The sequence below is a fragment of the Zymoseptoria tritici genome, chromosome 1 (genome assembly GCF_000219625.1).
Source record: "Zymoseptoria tritici IPO323 chromosome 1, whole genome shotgun sequence".
NCBI classification, from domain to species: Eukaryota; Fungi; Ascomycota; class Dothideomycetes; order Mycosphaerellales; family Mycosphaerellaceae; genus Zymoseptoria; species Zymoseptoria tritici.
Genome location: NC_018218.1, coordinates 3,310,317 through 3,330,463, shown reverse-complemented (window position 1 = coordinate 3,330,463; position 20,147 = coordinate 3,310,317). Strand labels below are relative to the sequence as shown.

Sequence of the window (20,147 nt, the reverse complement as noted above, 5' to 3'; positions counted from 1 at the left end):
ACATCTCGTCGCTCATTGCCTGTTGAGTCCCTTTTCCTTGGTAGTCGTGAGCCTGGACAATCAACATGTACAAGTTGCTGATGATTGCGCGGAGGCGTTCTTGGACACGATTCATCAGCATTTGGCTGTCAATGTCGATGAGAGTCTGGCATACCATCGACCTCATCGAGCGTGGCTGTCGCCATGGTTAGTCACCTTGCGATGGTGAAGTCAGTGTTGGAGTAATCGAAGTGAAAGCGCTTTGAATGTGGCTGCCGGTTAGCGTTCGACGGCACGCCTCGGGCCGTGGCGGCCAAACGTGATGCTTTCACTCCGAAGGCGCGAATGAACGACATCACTGGACTCACAACCGCTCGATGGACCTTCAAACACGGCCGGGACCCTACGGCGCACTGCATCATGGCGCAGGTGGCTCAGAGACCGTTGAGGGCACCGCGTCGAAAGGCGCCCGCTGGTCAACGAGGTGACCTCCGCCCCGGATCGCAGGAAGTCCGAAACCACGAGGCCACGATCGCGTATATCAAGCGGACACTTTGCTCCAAGCCTCGCTATCTCGACTCCACTGGCGACCATCCTGCAAAGGTCGAATCCGAGCCGCTGGAGGATCTCCTACCGCCTCTGACCAGCTCCAATGCGGTCGATGTCCAGCTATATGCCCTCATTGCTGTGATACTCAGCAACTTTGTCCAGGTCTGGTACAACCGCATCACACCCGATCAGGACTTTGTGAGCGAAATCGTGCAGATAATTGCTCACTGCACGAGGGGACTCGAACAACGCGTGCGGCACGTGGACCTGGAAAGCCTGTTGCTCGACGAGCTCCCTCAGCTGATAGTAGAGCATGTGAACAGTATGCAATACCAGACCGAGTAGACTGTCCGATAGAACCAGGTAGGCTGACTCGTACAGCTGTCAGGATCTCACGACGTTCACCCACAAAGGCGCTACCGCAGTTTGAACAGCGCCGGCGGTTCCTCACACTTCGGCCTCATCTAGCGCTGGAACCTGTGCCGTCCGATCCCATCTCAGCGCTGGCTCAACAAGAAAATGAGACTGCGTGGTGCATGCTCCTGGTCAATCGGATACTGCCTCTCGTCTTGCCTCCGGAAGATATGCTCAACCCGTGCCTCGATGTACTTGTCTCTGAGATCTTCACGGAAATGATCTTTCACAATGGGATCTGTGGCAAAGCGTGCGAGCCATGGCTGATTTGGGATGGACTTGCAAAGCTTTTACGATCCATGCGGTCTGGATACGGCCAACTTCCGGATGACCCTCCTTCAGACCTGCTCAAGCGCGACGAGAGCGGTGCATTGTTTCCAGCACGCGTAGGAACCGCGAGTGGGCGCCCATCTCTGCGTGGGCGCTCCGAGGCGATATCACAGGTGCTCTGGCTGCTGGTGCATTGCACTGTGACGTTTTGGCTTTACCTGCGGGTCTCGACCATTGCTCTAATGCAGGCCTCAGCGCTTCCACCACGAACAAATCGGGACGATCGACGCCGCATGAGCGCGAAGGACTCTTTTGAGGATGTTGACGATGACCGTCAAGCCTTCCGCAGTACAGAGAGACGGCCAATTGTTGACATGAATATCTGGAGTTGCGGCTCGCAGATATCCTCCTTCGAGCAACGCATGCCATGGCTGTCGGGCCTTCTATCACTGATGCAGTGGATACTATTGCATGGTCCGGGAAGGCTATGTTGCACCAACAGTCGCTTGGACAGGTAAGCTGATTGATTTGCTTGCGTTCTTGCTTCCCCTCCACACTCAACGCATCTCCCCTACCTTGAACCGTTATGCACGCAATACCGATCCAGCATCGGTCAATCGATCGTTTCGAGGTACCTCCGTATCTGGACATACCCCACACCACCAGGAGTCTCGTTCGCGGAAGCAAGGAAGCCACGTCCGGGAAGCTGCATCAACTTTTGGTCATCTGACACACTTCTCCGGCCAATGTCAGCCTGCAGACCTTTCTCTCTTCGGGGAGTGGTGTTTCACCGATATGCCGTCTATTTCGCCTGGCACAGCTCACGAGACGAAAGCACTTCAGCTGCGGACTTTCGGGTGCAGCTTCGATGGAGCCCTGCACAAGTCGATCTCGGTCCCGAGACTTTATTGTGCAACTCGATCAGCTTTGGGCATCAACGACATCCACTACGATCAAGTCCAACGCATCGACGAAAGAAATCATGGATCCGCCGGCATCTTTGCAGCTTCGACTGTGCCTCAATAATCTGGATCCTGGCTGTGCTGCGAGGGTTCGGCCCATTACGGACAAAGGCGTGGGGTTCACATCGGCCGACCAGCGCGCCGTGCGGGCGTAGCCTAAACCTTAATGCTTTGGACGACCAACAACGATCTCCAGGATCCTTCGGCCGGATCCTATGAGCTTCCTGTTGCCGAAGTTGCGCTCATCCACCAGTAAGATGTTGAATCGTCGCTTTCGAGGATTGATTCGTCGATGCAACCCACAAGGAAGATGCGGCTAAACTTCGTTGCTCTCGGTTGTGCTGTTCACGTCTTCTGCAGACTGCCACCTTGCGCACCCTTCAACATATGCGCTTCCGGGATATGCATTGTTCTGTTACCTGCACGCAACATGTACCGCTATGCAGATGCAGGCCAATCGTTCTCCGCGCGCTCCCTGCTGCATCGCAGACATGCGCAACCAAACAACCACGCCGCATAATCTCCCCATCCAGTCCCTTCCCGTCCACTCTTCCGAGCCACAGCTTAGATTAATGATTTCGAGTTCCATACTGACGAATCAATCACAGACTCCTCTCTCACCACTTCTCAACGCGCCTGTACTCCGCATCGACATGGCTCCCTCATCTTCTGCAAGCCACGCGAACGGCCTTGTTCCCCAACAACGCCCTCGCTCCCGCCCGCATACCACCCTCGTCTCCGGAGGAAGTGGCCCGCATCCGGAGCGACTGTGCGGCTGCCATCGTCGACGCCATACCACCGGGTATATGGCAGAGATTACTTGCGACGAAGGAGGTCGATCGCGCGAGGAAGGAGGTGGAAGGCGAGGACTTGTTGGGGTTGTTGGAGGACGGGTTCGTGAATCGTCATCTGGTGGTCAGTGTGGTGGATCTGCTGGTGGTGAGGTTGTTTCCGGAGTTGATTGAGGAGGAGTAGGATAACAGCAATGGCAATAGCAAGACAATTGTGATTGTTGGAACCATCGCGATCTTCATGGAAGCATGATCTGTGAGCAGGTGAGCGATGTCCATATGCATATCGATCGATACCTGGTAGACCTTTGTCCTCCTTGCGGAACACCTCTCCTTCCACCGCATCCACACAGCAAAGGTCCTGCTCAGAATGTTCATGATGTAGCCAACTCCGAAATGGAGCATCATTCAGGAGGACAAAATGGATCGCAGAGAAATGCCGAATAGCGTCAGAGATACTGTATCCTTCCTTGCCTCTCCTTCCTCCCTTTTCCTCCTTCTATTTCTCCCAAATGGTATATATCTGACATGCCGAAATCTCAATGTTGATCGTGTGTTTGAAAGCCGCGTGAGCGGTCTGATATCCCGTATCTTTTCCAAATGCAGTCCTCCCCTATGATGTCCGAGACCTGAGCCTCTCCCGATATCCGTATGAATGCTGTTGTAGATGCGACAGTTGCGATGGAAGCAGTATGCGTGAAATGATGGGTCGAAAGGGAGCGAATGGTGATGATATGCAGAGAAGTGCAAGAACAGTCGCAGAAGTAGTCGTCGAGAAGACCAGATGGCAGTGCGGATACTAATACAATTATGCAATGCCGAAATGACTCGTTGATGTAAAGGTCGATGCAATGAAGATTCCAATAGTAAGGGGTATCGATTCGAAGAGAACGCGCATGATTTGCGCGGCTAAGACCGTCCACACTCAGGCGTTGCTTCCCGAAGGGTTGTGGAGTTTGAGTTTCTCCATCAGCTTCCCAATCGTCACACTCTCGTTGAAGTCCAGGAACCCGTTAGGTTGCTGTTTGAAGAAGCTGAGGACGACTTCTAGCGCCCGACGAGCTTCTTCTGGGGTCGTCGTTGTTGTAATGTTGTTGTTGTTCGTAGGTGGATTCGACTCGCGCTTCACGGAGTCGGAACTTTGCCGGTGAGCGGGCAGAGGCGGTGGCCGCATAGTTTCGGAAGGGCTGACAGTGCTCACTCGTTCGTCGCGAGATTTCTTCGAGCTCATAGTACGGCCCATCGTTTCGTTCAACGAATTGGGCGGCATGGGGGCCTCCTCCATCGGCGAGTCAAGGACATCATCATCCCCATATTTCGAAGCCACAGCTTCGCCCGAGGTCATGTATTGGTCGACTTGTGGAAATGTCTGGCTCCGCGAGCGATGTGAGTTTGAGTTGCTCGCGTTTGGCTGTAGCGGTCGCGAGGCCAATTGCGGCACGAACGATGAGGGCGCGGTACCGGAATCGGGTGTGAAGAATGGAGACGTTGGACTCAGCGGCGCCGGCGAGAACGACGAAGGCGCAGTATCCGTGAAAGCGCTGTGGAGGGAGTTTGCGCTTTGAGAGTGAAACGGTCCATGTCTGGCACCGAAACCGATGTAGTCATCAGGGCTCTCGTTCTTCAAGCTGTCGTTGCTTTGAACGCTGCGCAGCTCGACGGGCGATGGTGAGCCCAGTCCACCAGATGGTGAATGTGAAGACGACTGCACGCCTGAGCCTGCTTCTAAATCGTCCGTTGCGAGCGACGCTTTTCGCGATCGCGCGCCCATGAGATTGTTCTTCAGCTTGAATTTCTCAATCCAACTAGAACTCAGCACAACGGAGTCGTCTGGATTCGTTGTTGTCGCCATGAATGCACGCGCTTGTTGCTTGATCAGTTCGTCCGTGAGCGGATTGCCCTTCTTCTCCTGCTTCGTTGTCAGTGCTCAAAATCTAACTTCCACCGACTTGCACTTCCAACCCACCTGATTCTTCGCCCAGACTGCAAGCGTACGCTCGATGTCCGGAGAGCGACCTTTCGGCCGCTTGGCTGGTGAACGACTTCCATCATCTTGGAAGAGATATTTCTCCTTCTGTCGCAACACTTTGGACACCGTGCTATTCGAACGTCAGTCGGAGGTCAGTATCCACGATTCAACGGTCTTCCATACCTTCGCTCTACACCGAAAATTGCTTGTGACTGGTTAGTATGGCAGTATGGCAGGCGACGACCGAGGACTCTGTGACATACCTCCAATCTCGGTCTGCTTGCTGGTTGGATGCTCCTCAGCATACTGGCACATTCGTTTCCGATCCAAATCGGTCAACGTCTTGCGTGGGGTAGTAGCAGATCGTGTGGAAGTTGCTGATACCGGCGTCTGAAGCGATCCAACTGATATCGGCGGGATGGATTGCACCGGCTGTGGGTAGGGTGGTTGGTAGTTCGAATGAGTGTGAGAGGAGGCTAGCATCGAGGGCCATTGTGGCATCACTAAAGGCTGAAGATGCTGATGCATTGGTCGCTGGTGCACACTGCTGCTGAATGCGCTCGGTTCCATGGGAATGTGAGGCGATGAGAAGCTGAAGCCTGAATATTCCTGTGCCGGTGTGCCATGATGAGAATGGGAATAGATGCGTGGACTTTGTGACCAGTGATTTGTGGGCGAGGTCCGATATCCGTGGTTCCGTTCATCGTCAGCCATGGCATCGATGGATCGACCGGTCGGGCAGTAGCGCAACCGCGGAGGGCCCAAGAGTGGCGCACAATGAGAACGAGAGAGGCGATGTTGTAGGCAACAACTGAGCGGGTCGTCCTGGGCGAGAGAACGTTGCGAGCAAGATATGGCTTCTCGCTTACGTCGGCTAGATGGCGCGTGGTTGCGGAAGCTGTGCAGATGGCTCGGGATTCGGAAGTTGACAGCAGACAATGATGACTGCCCGCAGGGCGCTGTCTATGCAGTGGAGACCATGAGTGAGTGTATGCAGGTCGCAGCGGAAGGAAGCGTGCGGGCCAGCAAGACCGTGAGGCGAAAGGCAGAGCGAGGAAGTCACCGGATCGAGGTACGAAAGATGTACTAGCAGGTCTTGGTCGTAGGTAAAGTATAGGTAGGGGCAGTAGTACTAGTTCATGCGGAGGAGGGCCGTGGACGTCTAAGGTTCAGCAAAGCTCAAAGTCCAGGCGGTTCGGCGCGCCGATCCTGTGGGCGATAATGTTGATTTGATGCGAAAGCAGGCAACGGCAAAAGCAAAAGGTAGGATTGACTTCGCGGTCGCAGATCGGTTTCATGATAGAAGGTGCAGGCTAATGAACACAAGAGATGCACGGCTGCAGGGCAGTGCCGTGGTCACTAGTAGTGTACCATGTTGTTCACCAACATCAGGTCAACCAGTGTCTGATCTTGGGCCGTCGACATAATCTCAAAACCATCCACGATCAAGGTATGGAGCAACACGGACGCGAGACCCTGGTCCTCCACCCTTGCGATCGACATCCTAGGGCTTGTACAATCGATGCAAAGTGACATGGGCTTGTTCCGAGGCGAGGCGAAGCACAGAGACCTCGAGCAAGACGTTGCTCGGCACGGGATATGTGAAGAGACACTACACACTGTTCTTCCAGTCCAAGTGGGAGCAGCCTGCAGGGCCGCACCGAGTCGAAGTGCTCGCTGGTCGATGAAACCGAGCTCGTCTCTACGCGATACACAGCATGCACCTGATCAAGTCGAGCATTGGCTGCGTGTGCGACCAACGATCCACGGTCGTGTCGTATTTGGACAGCCGGAAGTGGAGGAGGAGCAGGAATCGAGACGTCGAGCCCGGCATGCAGTGCACAAAGTGCAGGGTACAGCGCCAGCAGCGGCGAGGGTCGCAGGAAGGCCGCATACCGGCCGCATCTCCAACGCCACGAATGATAGCAGCTGGCGATCAGGCCCCGCCTGCAGGCGCTTTGGCTAGGCCATACATCCCTGCAACGAGCTTCCAATGGGCTCCGAGAGCATGCAACTCATGGTCGCTATTTGCTCACGGCCCATTCATCAGTCTGCCCGATTCATCGTCCGTCCGATTCTTACCTCGGATCGTAGAGCAGCGAGATTGTCGGAAGACCAGGAAACCACGATCTCCTCGAATTTCACGAATCGCGATGATGGAGATGCCGAGTTCAGCAGGTGGACACGACTCGAGGGCTCCATCTGTCATCGACAGGCCAGGGCAGAGCTACTGCTTCGCCAGGGGACCGTGGGATCGACGACAGCCGCACAATAGTGTCCGCAGATTATTGGAGGGCAAATCACTCTTCGCTATCCAATCGGCGTTGTGGGAATTGTCCCTACAAAGCTGGGGGTTTTTTTTTTGGCGGTGAACACGTTCTTTTCGATGAGCCAGGAATAAAGGCTGTTGCAACGAGGCAAGTCGCCGCGTGCTCCCGATCTCTTTTCCTGACGATCTTCTCGCGTTCCTTTGATGATCTATTAAGAATGCGACGGTAGTTCAAATAATAAAGTTTTTTCGGCAATGAGAACTTGCGGAAAGGATTCGGGCAACAATCTTACATCAACCACATAACGTACCAGTCGACAATCCAAGCGCATGCTACTCCAAGCAGCAAGCCCATGCAGCAATCGGACAGGACTGCTCAAAATGACCATTCGGTCAGACCTCACCGCATCGATCCGTGGCCAACTGGAACCCAACTCCTCATCACCGCCTTGTCAATCTCACTCACATCCCTACCGCCAATCAATGGTCCCGCACAAACACGCCAACAGCAAGTCGCAATGGGCATGGTGAATCCCTACTTGTCATCCTCAACCCTCTCCGAGCTTTCGCTCACCAGCTCTGTCCACTATTGGTGGTGATGCATGGAGGACACGATTCCCCGACCTCAGCCCGCGGTGGCAGCACTAGCGAACGACGCCCTCGTCAAATGATTCTATCGTGTATGCCTCACGCCCCGATACGACAGCTTATCTCCGTGATCTGGGAATTGTGACTTCCGGCTCAAAGGTGATGGTCAGGTTGCATATTCCACTCCAAGCGCATTTGATTACATGTCTGCCAACTGGTAAGACGAATACAATCATGCTTCTGGCGCAGATTTGGACGACCGAATATTTCACGCACCACTTGTGCAGGAGTTCAACGGGAGAGTGAGACGGCTCTTGGAGGCTGCCGGGATCGCGCGAAGATCCAACACCGACCATCATCGCGAACCGCCCAGACCATCTGCATTCGCCATCCAGTTCGTAGCATCGCGCAAGAAACTTGTAAGGATAATCTGACCTGCCGTGCTTCTCCGCATGACTAGGTCCAGGTCTGGACAAATCCGAGTCCGGTCACATCATCGTCCACCGCTCTTTGACGAACCACGGACAACCGCGCGTGAGCGGCGTGACAGCGGTATCGTGGGCCACGAAACCGCCAAATTGCGTATCTTGTCCGATGCAAGGAATCATCATCATCGTCCAAGCGATCCTGGTGCTTCTCCGCGCGGCTGGATTTGATGGACATTTGAGTGCTGGTCTGTGCCCGGAGACCAACGAAAGCACGGATGTGGAGTTGTGGAGTCATGTGCTCGAAGAAGAATGCATGGATATGGAGCCTGTGCAGTGCCGTCATAAATACTCGGTCTGCTTCTGTTGACCGCTGGTATGGCGACAGATCATCTTGGCCGGGCTGTGTTCACACTCCAGGCCTGCACAATCAGTAAGCAGAAATTGATGCTATCTGTCATTGCGTCTGGTGCAAAGAACAGAATTACAACGCTGCAATTTGTGCTATCAGCGAGCCAACTGTATGTGCTCCTTTGCTCGGCGCCTGTCATAGACCTTGAGTCGGCCACAACCATGACCATCGTGTGGGGGGTTCGCCTGCATTTTTACACGTAGCACTGCCATTGAAGTGCTTTTCAACAAAGAAGTCGGCGATGGCACAGACTGTCCATCTTTCCATGCCTGCGTCTGGTAAGCCCAACGTCGTAAGATCGCTGAATTCGACACAAACCTCGATGATTCCGACGAGAGAGAGGAAAAGAGATTTGAGACATCGAGGGACGGAGGACATGGCCGAATAAGCAACACGCGGGCTGCATCTCGTTGATGTTTGGCACAGCTCACACTCACAAAGAGAGCAAGAGAAATTCCGAGAGCCATCGATCAAGGCAAGACGGAAAGCGCAACGACAAACACATCTTGTCTGCTTGGGTCAGCCTGGCAAACCTGCTTGCAATCAATCGAGATTAGAAATGATATCAATGTCTTCAGAAGTTTCAGACGGTGACAGACACTAAGTTCCGTTTCAAAAGTCATATATTCTTGTCCTGAGTTTCCCTTCTTCTCGGGTAGTGTCTGGCAGTCAACCGTCTGCAGACGTTCATGAAGTCCGAGACTGGATACCCACACAAGGCCGTATACGAATTTACTGTCACTGCTCGCGAGTGAACGCAAGCTGTGGAATCACGCGGGCTTCCAGGTTGCACGTGCAGCAGTATATCGAGGACTTTTGCCGGAGCTGCCTCCGCTTCTGACGACACTTTCTGCGTGTCATGTTTCGAGCATCGATACGACACTTCCGAACACATTTCAAGATCAACGACACCGAAGGAGGCCTCTATGGAATACCAGAACAGATGGAGGTATTGATGTTCACGTGCTGTTGAGATCAAGTCCTCATTCACCGATCGCGCCGCGCGGCGCAACGCAATCGGGACAACTTCTCTTCCTTCTGCCTTGGACCTCGCCATGGACAATCCCGATCTTTCTAAAGACCTCCGAGTGCGCAACGTGAGTCTTCACAGTCGTGGGAAGACTGAGAATGGTACCCTCTATCTCACTCGGCATCATCTCATTTTCAGCTATCTTCCCGATGCCGGCACTGGAAAATCGGCCGCAAACAAATCCGCCGAGCTCAGGTCAAGAGCTGTAGCCACTGCTCAGGCTTCCGCAAGGAGTTCCCTCACAGTCAGCCGCGAGGGCTCAAGTTCCATATCTGATGTCTCCCAAGTCAGATCCGACTCGCTAGATGCGCCGGCTCAAGATGGATCTCGCAAGTCCAGCGATCATCACGAGTCCAAACAGCCTGTTGCCACACTCAGGGCGCGTCCGAAGGAAATCTGGCTCCCGTATCCGATGATTAATCACTGCATGCTGCGGCCGAGTCATGCGCAACCTCCAAGAAATCTCGACCACGAGACGCATCAGGAGTCGACAGATGAAGACGGAGAAGACGCTGCATTCCCACCGGTTTATGGCACTAGCGTATACGCGCGACCCTCAACCGATTCTCACCTTGCACCGTACTCATCCCCGCAACGTTCCTTATCACCCAGTGGGCAGAGTCCTGGTACCGGTACAGCCTCCGAGAGCGGACGTCCTCCAGCCATTCGAATCCGCAGAAGGGACTTCCAGATGATGGCGTTCCACTTCCACAGTGCATCGAAGGATAAGTCGCCAGATGACAGTGCCAGAGAGGTATTCTATCGAATTCGACATTGGTGTTGCGCAAGCACGGTCAGAGACCTGCACGCGTTCCACTTCAAGCCTCCGCCAGAGGAACTCGCAACGAGTACACTGGTCTATGATGCTCGCCGTGAATTTGCTCGTATGGGAATCAGCGCCAAAGCTGCTGAAGGTCCCGGCAGCGCGTGGCGCATCAGCGACATCAACCACGATTATGCCTATGCTGCAACATACCCAAGCGTCATTTGTGTCCCTCGTTCCGTGTCTGACAACATGCTGAAATATGGCGGAGTGTTCCGGTCAAAGTCCAGGATCCCAGCTCTCACCTACCTGCATTCCAACGGCGGCAGTATAACACGCTCTTCACAGCCAATGGTCGGAGTACAGTCCAAGCGTAATCCACAGGACGAACGGTTGGTCTCTGCCATCTTCTCGAGTCACACCCCATCGACACCATCGCCTTCAGACTCTCCGGATCTGGTCGCGAGCACGTTCTGTGATTCTTCCAAAGGTAACAGCTTGGATAGCGATGCGAACGGCGACGTTCCGGTACTGTCTGTGAGCCAGAGCGAGACCGCTTTGGACATTCAAAATGCTGAGCCGAGCGTTGTGACGCGAAAGAAGATATACGGCAGTACTCGGCGCAACCTGATCGTCGACGCACGACCACGTATAAATGCCCTGGCGAACCGCGCTACAGGAGGCGGTATCGAAGACGTGGCAAACTACGGCGGTGGAACCACCGGAGGTGCTGTCGAGAGAATCTTCTTGAATATCGCCAACATTCATGTCATGCGACAGTCACTCGACAAAGTTATCGAGAGCTTTGCGAACTCCGATTACCTCGATCTGAAACCGAATCAAGAGCTTCTGCGCAAATCCGGCTGGCTGGCGCATATTGCAGGACTCCTCGATGGTTCTGAAATGGTCGCTCGAGTGGTTGGACTTGGTGGAAGTCATGTGCTCGTGCACTGCTCTGATGGATGGGACCGCACTTCACAAGTGGCTGCGCTCGCCGAAATTATGCTTGATCCATTCTACCGAACTCTGCAGGGTTTCATCACACTCGTGCAGAAGGACTTCTTCTCATTCGGTCATAAGTTCAACCATCGCCATGGTATTCAGGGTAGCGAGAAGTGGTTCGAAATTGAGAACGAGAAAGTTCTGCCATCTCGTACCAAAGAGGCTACTGGTTCTGACTCTCCAGGCTTCTTGGGTTCAAAGGCTCTTTCCGGTGCGAAAAATTGGTTCGACAAGAATCGTGGTAGCATCTTCCGGCAGTCTCATGATTCGAGTGGTACCGATGGTGCCGGCTCACGTCCACCTTCACCTCCAGCAAATGCACTGCTCCACGCTCCGCCGACAGCGAGCTCTAAGGAGGATAAAGAGCACAAGGTCGACACCAAGGAAATTGCGCCGATCTTCCATCAATTCTTGGACGCGGTATATCAGATCCAGCGCCAGAACCCTAATGCTTTCGAATTCAACGAACGATTTCTGAGACGACTTTACTACCAAGCCTACTCCGGACAGTATGGCGAGTTCCTGTTCAATACAGAGAAAGAGCGAGCTGAAAATATGGACAAGACTCACTCGGTGTGGCCGCACTTCCTCTCGCGAAGAGCGGAATTTGTCAACCCTGACTATGCATCCAAGACCAACGATCCTCTCCTGTTTCCTTATCGCCAGTCGCCTGACCAGCTGCCGGAGGTTCAATGGTGGAGTGGACTTTTCGGGCGCAAAGATGAGGACATGATCTCGTCTCGTTTGCTGGCGCCTCCGGACGTGCCAACTGTATCGGTTATACAGGCACAGCCATCGACCGTGTCGCTCGACCAAGGCGTGTCAACCAAGTCGGAGGCAATGGACTCGACGGGTATAAAAGAGTCGACAAGCATCCCAAGCTTTGGCGCGGTGACGGAGAGCATCACTTCGAAATTTGCGTCCTTCCAGGTTGGGATGTCAGATCAACACAATGTAAAAGACGAGCATCCAGAGGCGAAATTAACGCCTGCACGACCAGCACTGGAACAACGAGAGACTGACACGGATGTCCTCGCGAAGTATGTGGCGACCAACGATGAGGCTGCTGCAGAACAAGTGGCTGAGCCAGTTGAGACTAATACGCATGGTGACCCATTGGGCGTTATGACCGGCAGTGCAGTGCCTGAAGCAGTATCGAGCGGAAGGATGGACTTTGCAGCATTCGCGCGCGGAAGCGCTTACAGCGAGCACAGATAATGGTGGTTGTACCCGATTACATACGATCTTGGATGTATGCTCGTGACGAGATTGGATGATTGACAACGAACGAGAATGAATGCTCCACGACTTCGCGGGCTGACTTGGTCATATACATCGTTGTCGACGTTGTTCCTAGACTGCGAAGCGAGCGTCCCTCGTGCATGTGATTTTGTAGCTGAGTGACGTAGCCCGACGCTTATTAATGGCGGCGCATCTCTTTCATGGGTTTCCGAAGTCAACATTCGGTATCCCACCTCACCAGTCTTCCAACCATGGCCTCAAAAACTGCAGTCCGATATCTCGCGAAGAGCTTGACCCGACCGACGGTCGCGGCTGGTTCAACAACCCGATGCGCTCGACTGGCCGCCGCCAGCATACCAGCCATACGAACATTCAGCGACTCGCCACGCACATCTCCGCTATCTGCCTCAAGTAGAAGACAACGGCCGTCGTTAAGATCTGGTGGACAGACGAGCGCCACGTCTCCGGCGCCTAATGCGCAGGCACGGCGTACCATCTTCATCCAGACGGAGGACACGCCCAATGCCGATGCGCTCAAGTTCATACCAAACCACACAGTCATACCCGATGGCTTCCCTTCCACGTTCCTCGAGTACCTCTCACCACGATCCACATTGGCGCCGCCTCACCCGTCACCGCTTGCTGCGCAGCTAATGAACGTGGACGGCGTAACAAGTGTGTTCTACGGCAAGGACTACATAACTGTCACGAAAGACAGCACCACGCCATGGCCTCACGTCAAGCCCGAGGTTTTCGCTCTCATCACAGAGGCCGTCACGACTGGACAGCCCATTGTCAATACGGTGGAGAACAAGACGGGAGAGGAAGGACAAGGAAGCTCGAACAGCGAGGTCACAGCGACATATGATCCGGAGGATGAGGAAGTCGTGGGAATGATTCAAGAGCTGCTAGATACCAGGATTCGCCCAGCGATCCAAGAAGACGGAGGAGATATTGAGTTCCGAGGTTTCCACGACGGCCAGGTCATGTTGAAGCTGCGGGGAGCGTGCAGGACATGCGATAGCAGCACCGTCACGCTCAAGAATGGAATCGAGAGCATGCTGATGCACTACATCGAGGAGGTTAAAGGTGTCCAGCAGGTCTTGGATCAGGAAGAAGAAGTTGCTTTGCAAGAGTTCGCGAAATTTGAGGAGAAGCTGAAGGCGGCGAAGGGTGATGCACCGGAGACCAGCGCCGGTGCATGAGGTACCAACTAGTGCATACAATCGGCAAATTCACGACATGTTGCGTCTGACGCCCTGGTGTGAAGGTCCGTCCACCTGCAAGCAGTATCTTTTCGAAGCAAAATCGCGCGCTGATCTTCCTTTACTACTCCGCTTCGGCAAATTTCTCAGCAAGGAGTATGAGCACGCGACCCCTTTATTATGAAGCTGGTTCGGATGTTCGACTCCACATGCCATTGCTGATCCTGAAAGGCTCGATGAGCGCCTGCACTCTCGCGACTCTGTATCACATGCTATTCTCGGACCATGTCGGAGACAAGACTCTGACTCTGAATGTCGTATGCAATGGGCGGGGCGGCATTTCGCGCAAGCTCGATCTTGGTACGCCATGGCGCTATGAGTGAGTGCAAGCTATCGTTTAGACTAGACGTCTCTGCCGAAACCTACCTTAGACTTCATCAGGTAGATTGCATCCTTCGACCTGGCTAAGGATGATCGACAATACTTAGCAGAGGTGCGCCGGTGTTCGGTGAACTGCTCGTCTTCCTGCGAAACAGCTTCTTGAGTTGGCTTGCGAGAATTGAAGGACGAGAGGCATTTCGGGAGTAGTCGAATATCACTTTCTGGAGCAGGCGCAAAGGTCACAACGAAGGCAAGAAAATTCGGCAGAAGCACCTTCGAAGGATCGTATTCAAAATGGTGAGATGTATGGATGACATTGTGAGTTCTGATTGCTAACGTATTCGTGGCGATAGTCCTCGTACATAGTACACGGCGCTGAAGCGGGTCGAACGAAACAGAGAGGTCCTCTAGATGTGGCGCTACTCTGCAGTAAACTAGAGACATACAAGATAGAGAAAGATTTGGCCCAGGCGCGAAGACAGACCAGAAGAGCCATCGCCAGACGACAATCCGGTCCTCGAACTGGTGCGACCAATGTTGTCGAATCGACTGGATCGACCACGCAATCCGAACAGCCACAGAAACTCCAACACATCTCGCGAACGACCGTTGCGGGATCCACAATCTCGATATCAGAGACGCCATCGGTCTCGCAGTTGTCTCATGTTCCCCTGGATATCAACTTCGGTGAAAAGCTGGTGCTTTCTCTGCCTGAGCAGACGAGCGATGCTAGTCGTGCCCAAAAGTACGAGACTGCACCGATAGAACGGGAGCGGAATCCAGCATTCCGGCGAGAATATCATGCCAGCAGTATGCCAGGCTCGAGAGCGCGTCGGCCGAGCGATTACGAAAAGTGTCGTAACACAGTCACGTCTACGACTGGAAAGCAGGCATCGCGAATGCATCCCAAGTCCGAGCAGCCTTCGTCCGTCGGGCACCGGGAAAGTCATGCAGCGGGCGCTGGTCGACAAGCTCCCATATCGAATGCCACTAGCGGATACTCGGATGCAAAGCCGTCGTCGCAACTCAAGCGTTCGAGCTACACTCGACATAATTGGGCTCAAGCTTCCCAAAATGGGGAGGTCATGGCAGGATCTTGGACTTCGAAGCCACGGACAGGGAGAAACTTCGAGCCACGGGGAGCCTCGATGAACGCTGCCGAGAATCATGCTTTCTCGAGTGGTCCCAAGGATGGAAAGGATGCCGCTGGGCGGAGCACGCAGCAGGAGGATCGTCTCATCAGCGATGCGGTGAAAAGGATGAAGGAGAAGGAGAAGACAAAGCGAAGAACGAGTTTGCTTGGGCTTTTCAAGAAGTCATAACTGCCGGTCTTTGTGGCAGTACGATCAACTACAGATTATTATCATTGTGTGCGCAAGAACCACATCTTGAGATCAATCTTGGACCGAGCACAGATCGGGTGTTTTTTCAAGCATCTCTGATCGACGGTAGAGGACCTTGGACGCTGCATACAGTTCATTCCTTCACGCGAGGATCCCAAAAACGTCCCGTGTCCTGGCAGTCGACCAATAGCTGCGGCATGCTCTGATATGTCCACGCGTCGACTCGCCAGATCTGGACAGCCCAGCGTAGCGTGGCTTTCAACGTCTCCATCAAGTCACGCCTCAGCCAGAACTCCGCGATTTTGGAGTACTGCTCCCACGCCCAAGTCGTCAGGAGATGGATACTGCTTCTCACGTAGTCGGCCTTTTGGCTCTTATCGCCAAGTTCGTCGCTCAGGAGATATGGTCGTATCGTCTTGAGTCCAGGTGGAAGATGTTGCGTGTCGAACAGAATCAGGATGAAATGTGCTGGTTCAGCAAAGCTGTCGTCGACGTCTTCGAAGGTGACCTTGTACTTCTGTATCATGTCGAGTGATGGAAGCTCTGGAAGCAGCACGCCAAAAGGCAAGGCGAATTGCCACAAGCTGAGGAGCGTCGTCAACTCGGCCACGAAGGGCGCTGTGCATATCTGCTTTCGCCTCGGTCAGGGAGAGGGGTTCTGAGCGAGGAGGTCTAGCCTTTGTTGTAATAGATCCTGAGCAGATTTCGCTCAAAACTTCACTCATCCAATGGCTGGGTATCCAACGTTGTGCAGATGGCCGCAAACGCGGAGAAAGGCCGTGAGGGTCAGCGGCGAATACAAAAGGACTTTACCGCTGGGAGCGCGGTCTTTCGGAATTTTGAGCTTGAGAAACAGCTGGTGAAGCCACTTTTCCAGACGCCCCCGTGGCAAGCGACTTGCAGAGTTGAGTGTAGTCGGCTCACGGTGATAGCGCATGTACTCCGTCAGAATGAGCGGGCTCTCCAGTTGTTCATCGTAAATCGCCGGGCGGACCTGGAAAGTTTTCTTGAGGTCGGCATCTGAGCTCAAACCTCCAAGGTACTCATTGAAGTAACGTTTGTGCGCTCTAAATCTTGGTGGATTTCGCAAGCAATTCGATGTAGCGTAACAAGATGCATCATGCTGGACCATCGGCACCGCATACAGGAATGTGCTCAAAGTGCCACCCATATAATCTGGTATGTTAAAAATGTGAATCCTGTCGTACAGCTTCGGACGGTCGACGGAGAAGATCTCCGGGTTCCAAGGAAGTGACTGTTGTGCTTTCGGATCTACATTATCCGTTTGGCTCACTGCCATATCAGCAGGAGACGATGCCTGGTGTCGATGTCCCACCGCGCCATATCGGATTTGTTCGAGAATGGAGTTCACATCTCCAAGGCATGCTTCGATCTTCAGTCGTGGACCCAGATGGCGAATCCCTTCTGCGGCAGACCAGTAGCAGAGCCGCATGTATGACATGAGACCAGATTTGGTCTCCACGGCCATGCCAACCCTTACAAGGTCTGCACCAAAGCCAAAAGGATCGTGGCAAAGGCTTTAGTCATTATGGTCGTATTCGCGGCTTCTTTCGTAATCAAGATCGATCATGGTCGGATTTGTCTTCCAATTCGCCTCGATCCAGCTGAGGAACTCGGGCTTGACATGCTTCCCGCCCGACGCGTGAAAAGCGTCAAAAGCTTCTTGAACCTCTTTCCCTTGCCCTCGACCGTTGCCGGTCTTTGTCAGGATCGCCGTTTCCTCGTAGAACGCTTCCTGCTTGTCGGATCCAGGTGGAGCCCGCGAGTGCGGCCTTTTGGATCCCATGTACGCTTGTGCTGTCATAAAGTCTTGCATGTCTGCGACGACTCGAGCTCTCTGCATCTGCGGCCGCAGTTTCGATGGTGGAAATTGGTCGCCAACTTCGTGCTGCCACTCGCGAAGAATGCGAAGAATTTCCGCACGAAAGGTCTTCGAGGCAAGGCGGCCAGGCAATACGATGCTCCAAAATGCCAATGAGTCTCTGGATGATGCTTTGAAGTATTGTGTGGACTTCTGGGGGTATAATGGGCGCCAGGAACGTGTAAGATAAGGCGGTACTTATCCTCGTGGCGGCAGCTTCATTCGCACCTGTCGTTCTTGCCAGCGCATCCAGCATGACGAGCATGACCAAGTTCCTGGCTGACGGCGGGCTTATGGTCGACAATCGTGAAGTGAAATTGCTGCTTGTCGTCCGCCTTCTCGACAGCCTCACCAACAAATATCGTTACCAGTGAAGCATGTGCCTACCATCACCGATACCACCAAACATGAGCGCAATCTTGTCCCCGCCTGCCTTTGTTAGATCTGACTCGTACAGGAACTCCGGGCAGTCGTGACCAAAGACAAAGTACTCTGGAGCAGTACGAATTTGTGGCTTCAGACGAGGAAGCTCTGCAAGGATCTTGCTGTGAAATGACCTGTGCATCGTTTCCCGGCTGCCTGGCGTCCTGATAGGCATCGATGCACCTATGAAGTCGGTTCCTGTCGCCTGTGGCATCGATGAGCTGAGCGGTTGCTTGGCTATTTGGGAGATCTAGAACATGCAGCTGAGACTTGAGCTTGCGAAGGAGCAGTTTCTGCTTCGATGTCGAGTCGCTGACAAGACACAAAGCTCGGTCGGAAGCTTCGATGGCTGATGTATAGTCGCCCAATTCGTAGAACGCAGCAGACAGGTTGGAAACCGGACGTGCGTCCTCAGGATTCGATCTTGATGCTTGATTGTAGAAGTCGATGGCTGCGTTGAATCAGTAAGCGTGTATCAGTTGATCCCAGTCATGGCAAAGGTTCTCACCTTCTTCTAGCTTTCCGGACTTGTAAGCAATGTTACCTTGCGAACGTAAATCATCTGTGGTTGGCATTTCGCTGGGATCAGACATATGGCTGCGACCGGGAGGTCGCTCAAGAAGGATTTGCTGTGACCGAAAGGTTCTCGGGTAGATTTCACGCCGGAAACTTTGAGGTGAAGATGTTGTATACTTGGAAATCGCGAAGAAAGATGCACACCCCTTAGTGCCCACCCTATCTGAACTCTAATTGGTCGGCTGCGAGCAAGCCCTCACTTTTCTCTGTGAATGCAATGGGAAACTGACAGGTCAGCAAAGTCCACCCGATGTGCAGAGTATCACACATCGAGGGCTCAGACAATGACACCAGGCATCTCTGTTGCTCCGCTGAATGTGATCGTCGCATCCAGCATTCTGATACCGGCGTTGATCCTCGCCAAACCTGGCCAAAAGTTGGGGAAGAACTCGTCTCCGGCAGCATTGACTCCAGTCTCTTCACCATCTCCGCCGGATTGGTCCATATTGATCGTGCCAAACGTGGTCTGCTTCGAACTTTGGCCAGGGATCACAGACTTCCAATTGGGCCCTCCTTCAGCCAGACCTCCGAAGATGTCGTTGCCGAGAGGAATTGGGGGCTGGACCAACGTTGCGTTGACCCCGAGCCAAGGGTAAAGATCCGTCGAGAACGGCACGCTTGGGTTGAGGTTCAAGCCGCCGGGGAAGAGAGAGCCCAAAGTGTTGCTCAACAGATTTTGTGGAAGTAGAGGTGAGAACGTCATCTGGAAGAATGGCTTTTCTGAGGCTGAGGACTCCGCTGGATCATTTGAGGTGTCGAACGGGTAAATCCTGACGGTAGTCGAGCCATCCGGTGCAGAGCTCCAGTCGAAGCGGGCCATATGCTTGGGGATGTTCCAGTCTACCAGTCGAGCATTAGTCAGATCAGCTTCCCGTGAATGTAATACCACTCACTGGCTCTCCCGTTCCACTCGGTATATTTTTGGCTGACGTAGATCCTGCTGACTCTCACTGCCTGCTCCCTCTGACCATCGTCTTCGTACGAGAAGAAGCCAGGGACAATTAGCAGTTCGTCGTACGGTCCTACGGGACTGTCGGTGTAACGAATGACCTGAATCATGCCCAGCTTGCCGATGTACTCCCCTGCTATGGACTCCGGATGCTGTCTCTCCAATGGGGGGAAAGTCTTGATAGGGAGGCTGTTTCCAGTTAAGGGTATGCCTACACCTGGTAGGAGGAAGAGACCGTAGATATCTCCCTTGAGTGTCCACGGCGCCGGGGACAATGTGATGGGCTCCGGAGACTCATTGGTACAGTTCGTACACGCAAGCGCTCCATTGACCGTCGCGAAGGCCGTCGCAAGTAGTGCTCTTTGAAACAGCATGATCGAAGACAAGTCGACGGTCGGGGACTCGGGGCAAAGTTGTTGGCTAGGGTATCCAGAATGAGTCTGAGGCGGAAGTCTGGGGCAGTGTTGTAGCAAATATCTCCGTGTATTGGTCCGAGCCGGCGTTGGCTGCTTGGAGACTCGTGGGTCGCCTAAATGATCTAGTGAGCTTGTCGATCCCTGTTCGTGAAGTCAGGCGAGATGAGGATCCCGCAGCGTGACTGCACGCCGTCATAGTGCCTGGCACAATCATGTTAAAACTGTATTGAGCGATCCTGCCGAGCAGGACTCCGTGCACGCACCTAACCACTTCTAGGGCATGCTCCACGATGAGCCCGGTCATCCA

At 53.7% G+C, this 20,147-nt stretch overlaps 6 protein-coding genes across 6 annotated transcripts; 4 read left to right on the top strand and 2 right to left on the bottom strand.

Moving 5' to 3' along the window:
- Positions 1-353: 353 nt before the first annotated feature.
- Positions 354-3,149, top strand: MYCGRDRAFT_66382 (uncharacterized protein; the record flags this gene model as incomplete). The annotated part of the gene is made up of 4 exons (XM_003857236.1): positions 354-850; positions 910-1,328; positions 1,518-1,726; positions 2,783-3,149. The coding sequence occupies 4 exons, from the start codon at positions 400-402 to the stop codon at positions 3,147-3,149; spliced, it is 1,446 nt and encodes a 481-aa protein (XP_003857284.1).
- A 741-nt stretch (positions 3,150-3,890) lies between these two features.
- Positions 3,891-5,560, bottom strand: MYCGRDRAFT_107317 (uncharacterized protein; the record flags this gene model as incomplete). The annotated part of the gene is made up of 5 exons (XM_003856336.1): positions 3,891-4,874; positions 4,932-5,064; positions 5,118-5,139; positions 5,198-5,240; positions 5,480-5,560. The coding sequence occupies 5 exons, from the start codon at positions 5,558-5,560 to the stop codon at positions 3,891-3,893; spliced, it is 1,263 nt and encodes a 420-aa protein (XP_003856384.1).
- A 227-nt stretch (positions 5,561-5,787) lies between these two features.
- MYCGRDRAFT_89550 (uncharacterized protein) lies at positions 5,788-6,900 on the top strand (the record flags this gene model as incomplete). The annotated part of the gene is made up of 2 exons (XM_003857237.1): positions 5,788-5,917; positions 6,566-6,900. 2 exons carry the CDS (start codon positions 5,788-5,790, stop codon positions 6,898-6,900), a joined length of 465 nt encoding a protein of 154 aa, XP_003857285.1.
- A 2,858-nt stretch (positions 6,901-9,758) lies between these two features.
- On the top strand, positions 9,759-12,155 carry MYCGRDRAFT_21242 (uncharacterized protein; the record flags this gene model as incomplete). The annotated part of the gene is made up of 3 exons (XM_003857238.1): positions 9,759-9,853; positions 10,037-10,098; positions 10,297-12,155. Coding segments are annotated over 3 exons (2,016 nt in total), but the record flags the coding sequence as incomplete, so codon positions are not given.
- Positions 12,156-12,916: 761 nt separating this feature from the next.
- Positions 12,917-13,870, top strand: MYCGRDRAFT_107316 (uncharacterized protein; the record flags this gene model as incomplete). Its single annotated transcript, XM_003857239.1, has 1 exon — positions 12,917-13,870. One exon carries the CDS (start codon positions 12,917-12,919, stop codon positions 13,868-13,870), a length of 954 nt encoding a protein of 317 aa, XP_003857287.1.
- A 4,882-nt stretch (positions 13,871-18,752) lies between these two features.
- Positions 18,753-19,798, bottom strand: MYCGRDRAFT_34033 (uncharacterized protein; the record flags this gene model as incomplete). The annotated part of the gene is made up of 3 exons (XM_003856335.1): positions 18,753-19,092; positions 19,147-19,315; positions 19,369-19,798. The coding sequence occupies 3 exons, from the start codon at positions 19,796-19,798 to the stop codon at positions 18,753-18,755; spliced, it is 939 nt and encodes a 312-aa protein (XP_003856383.1).
- Positions 19,799-20,147: the final 349 nt, after the last annotated feature.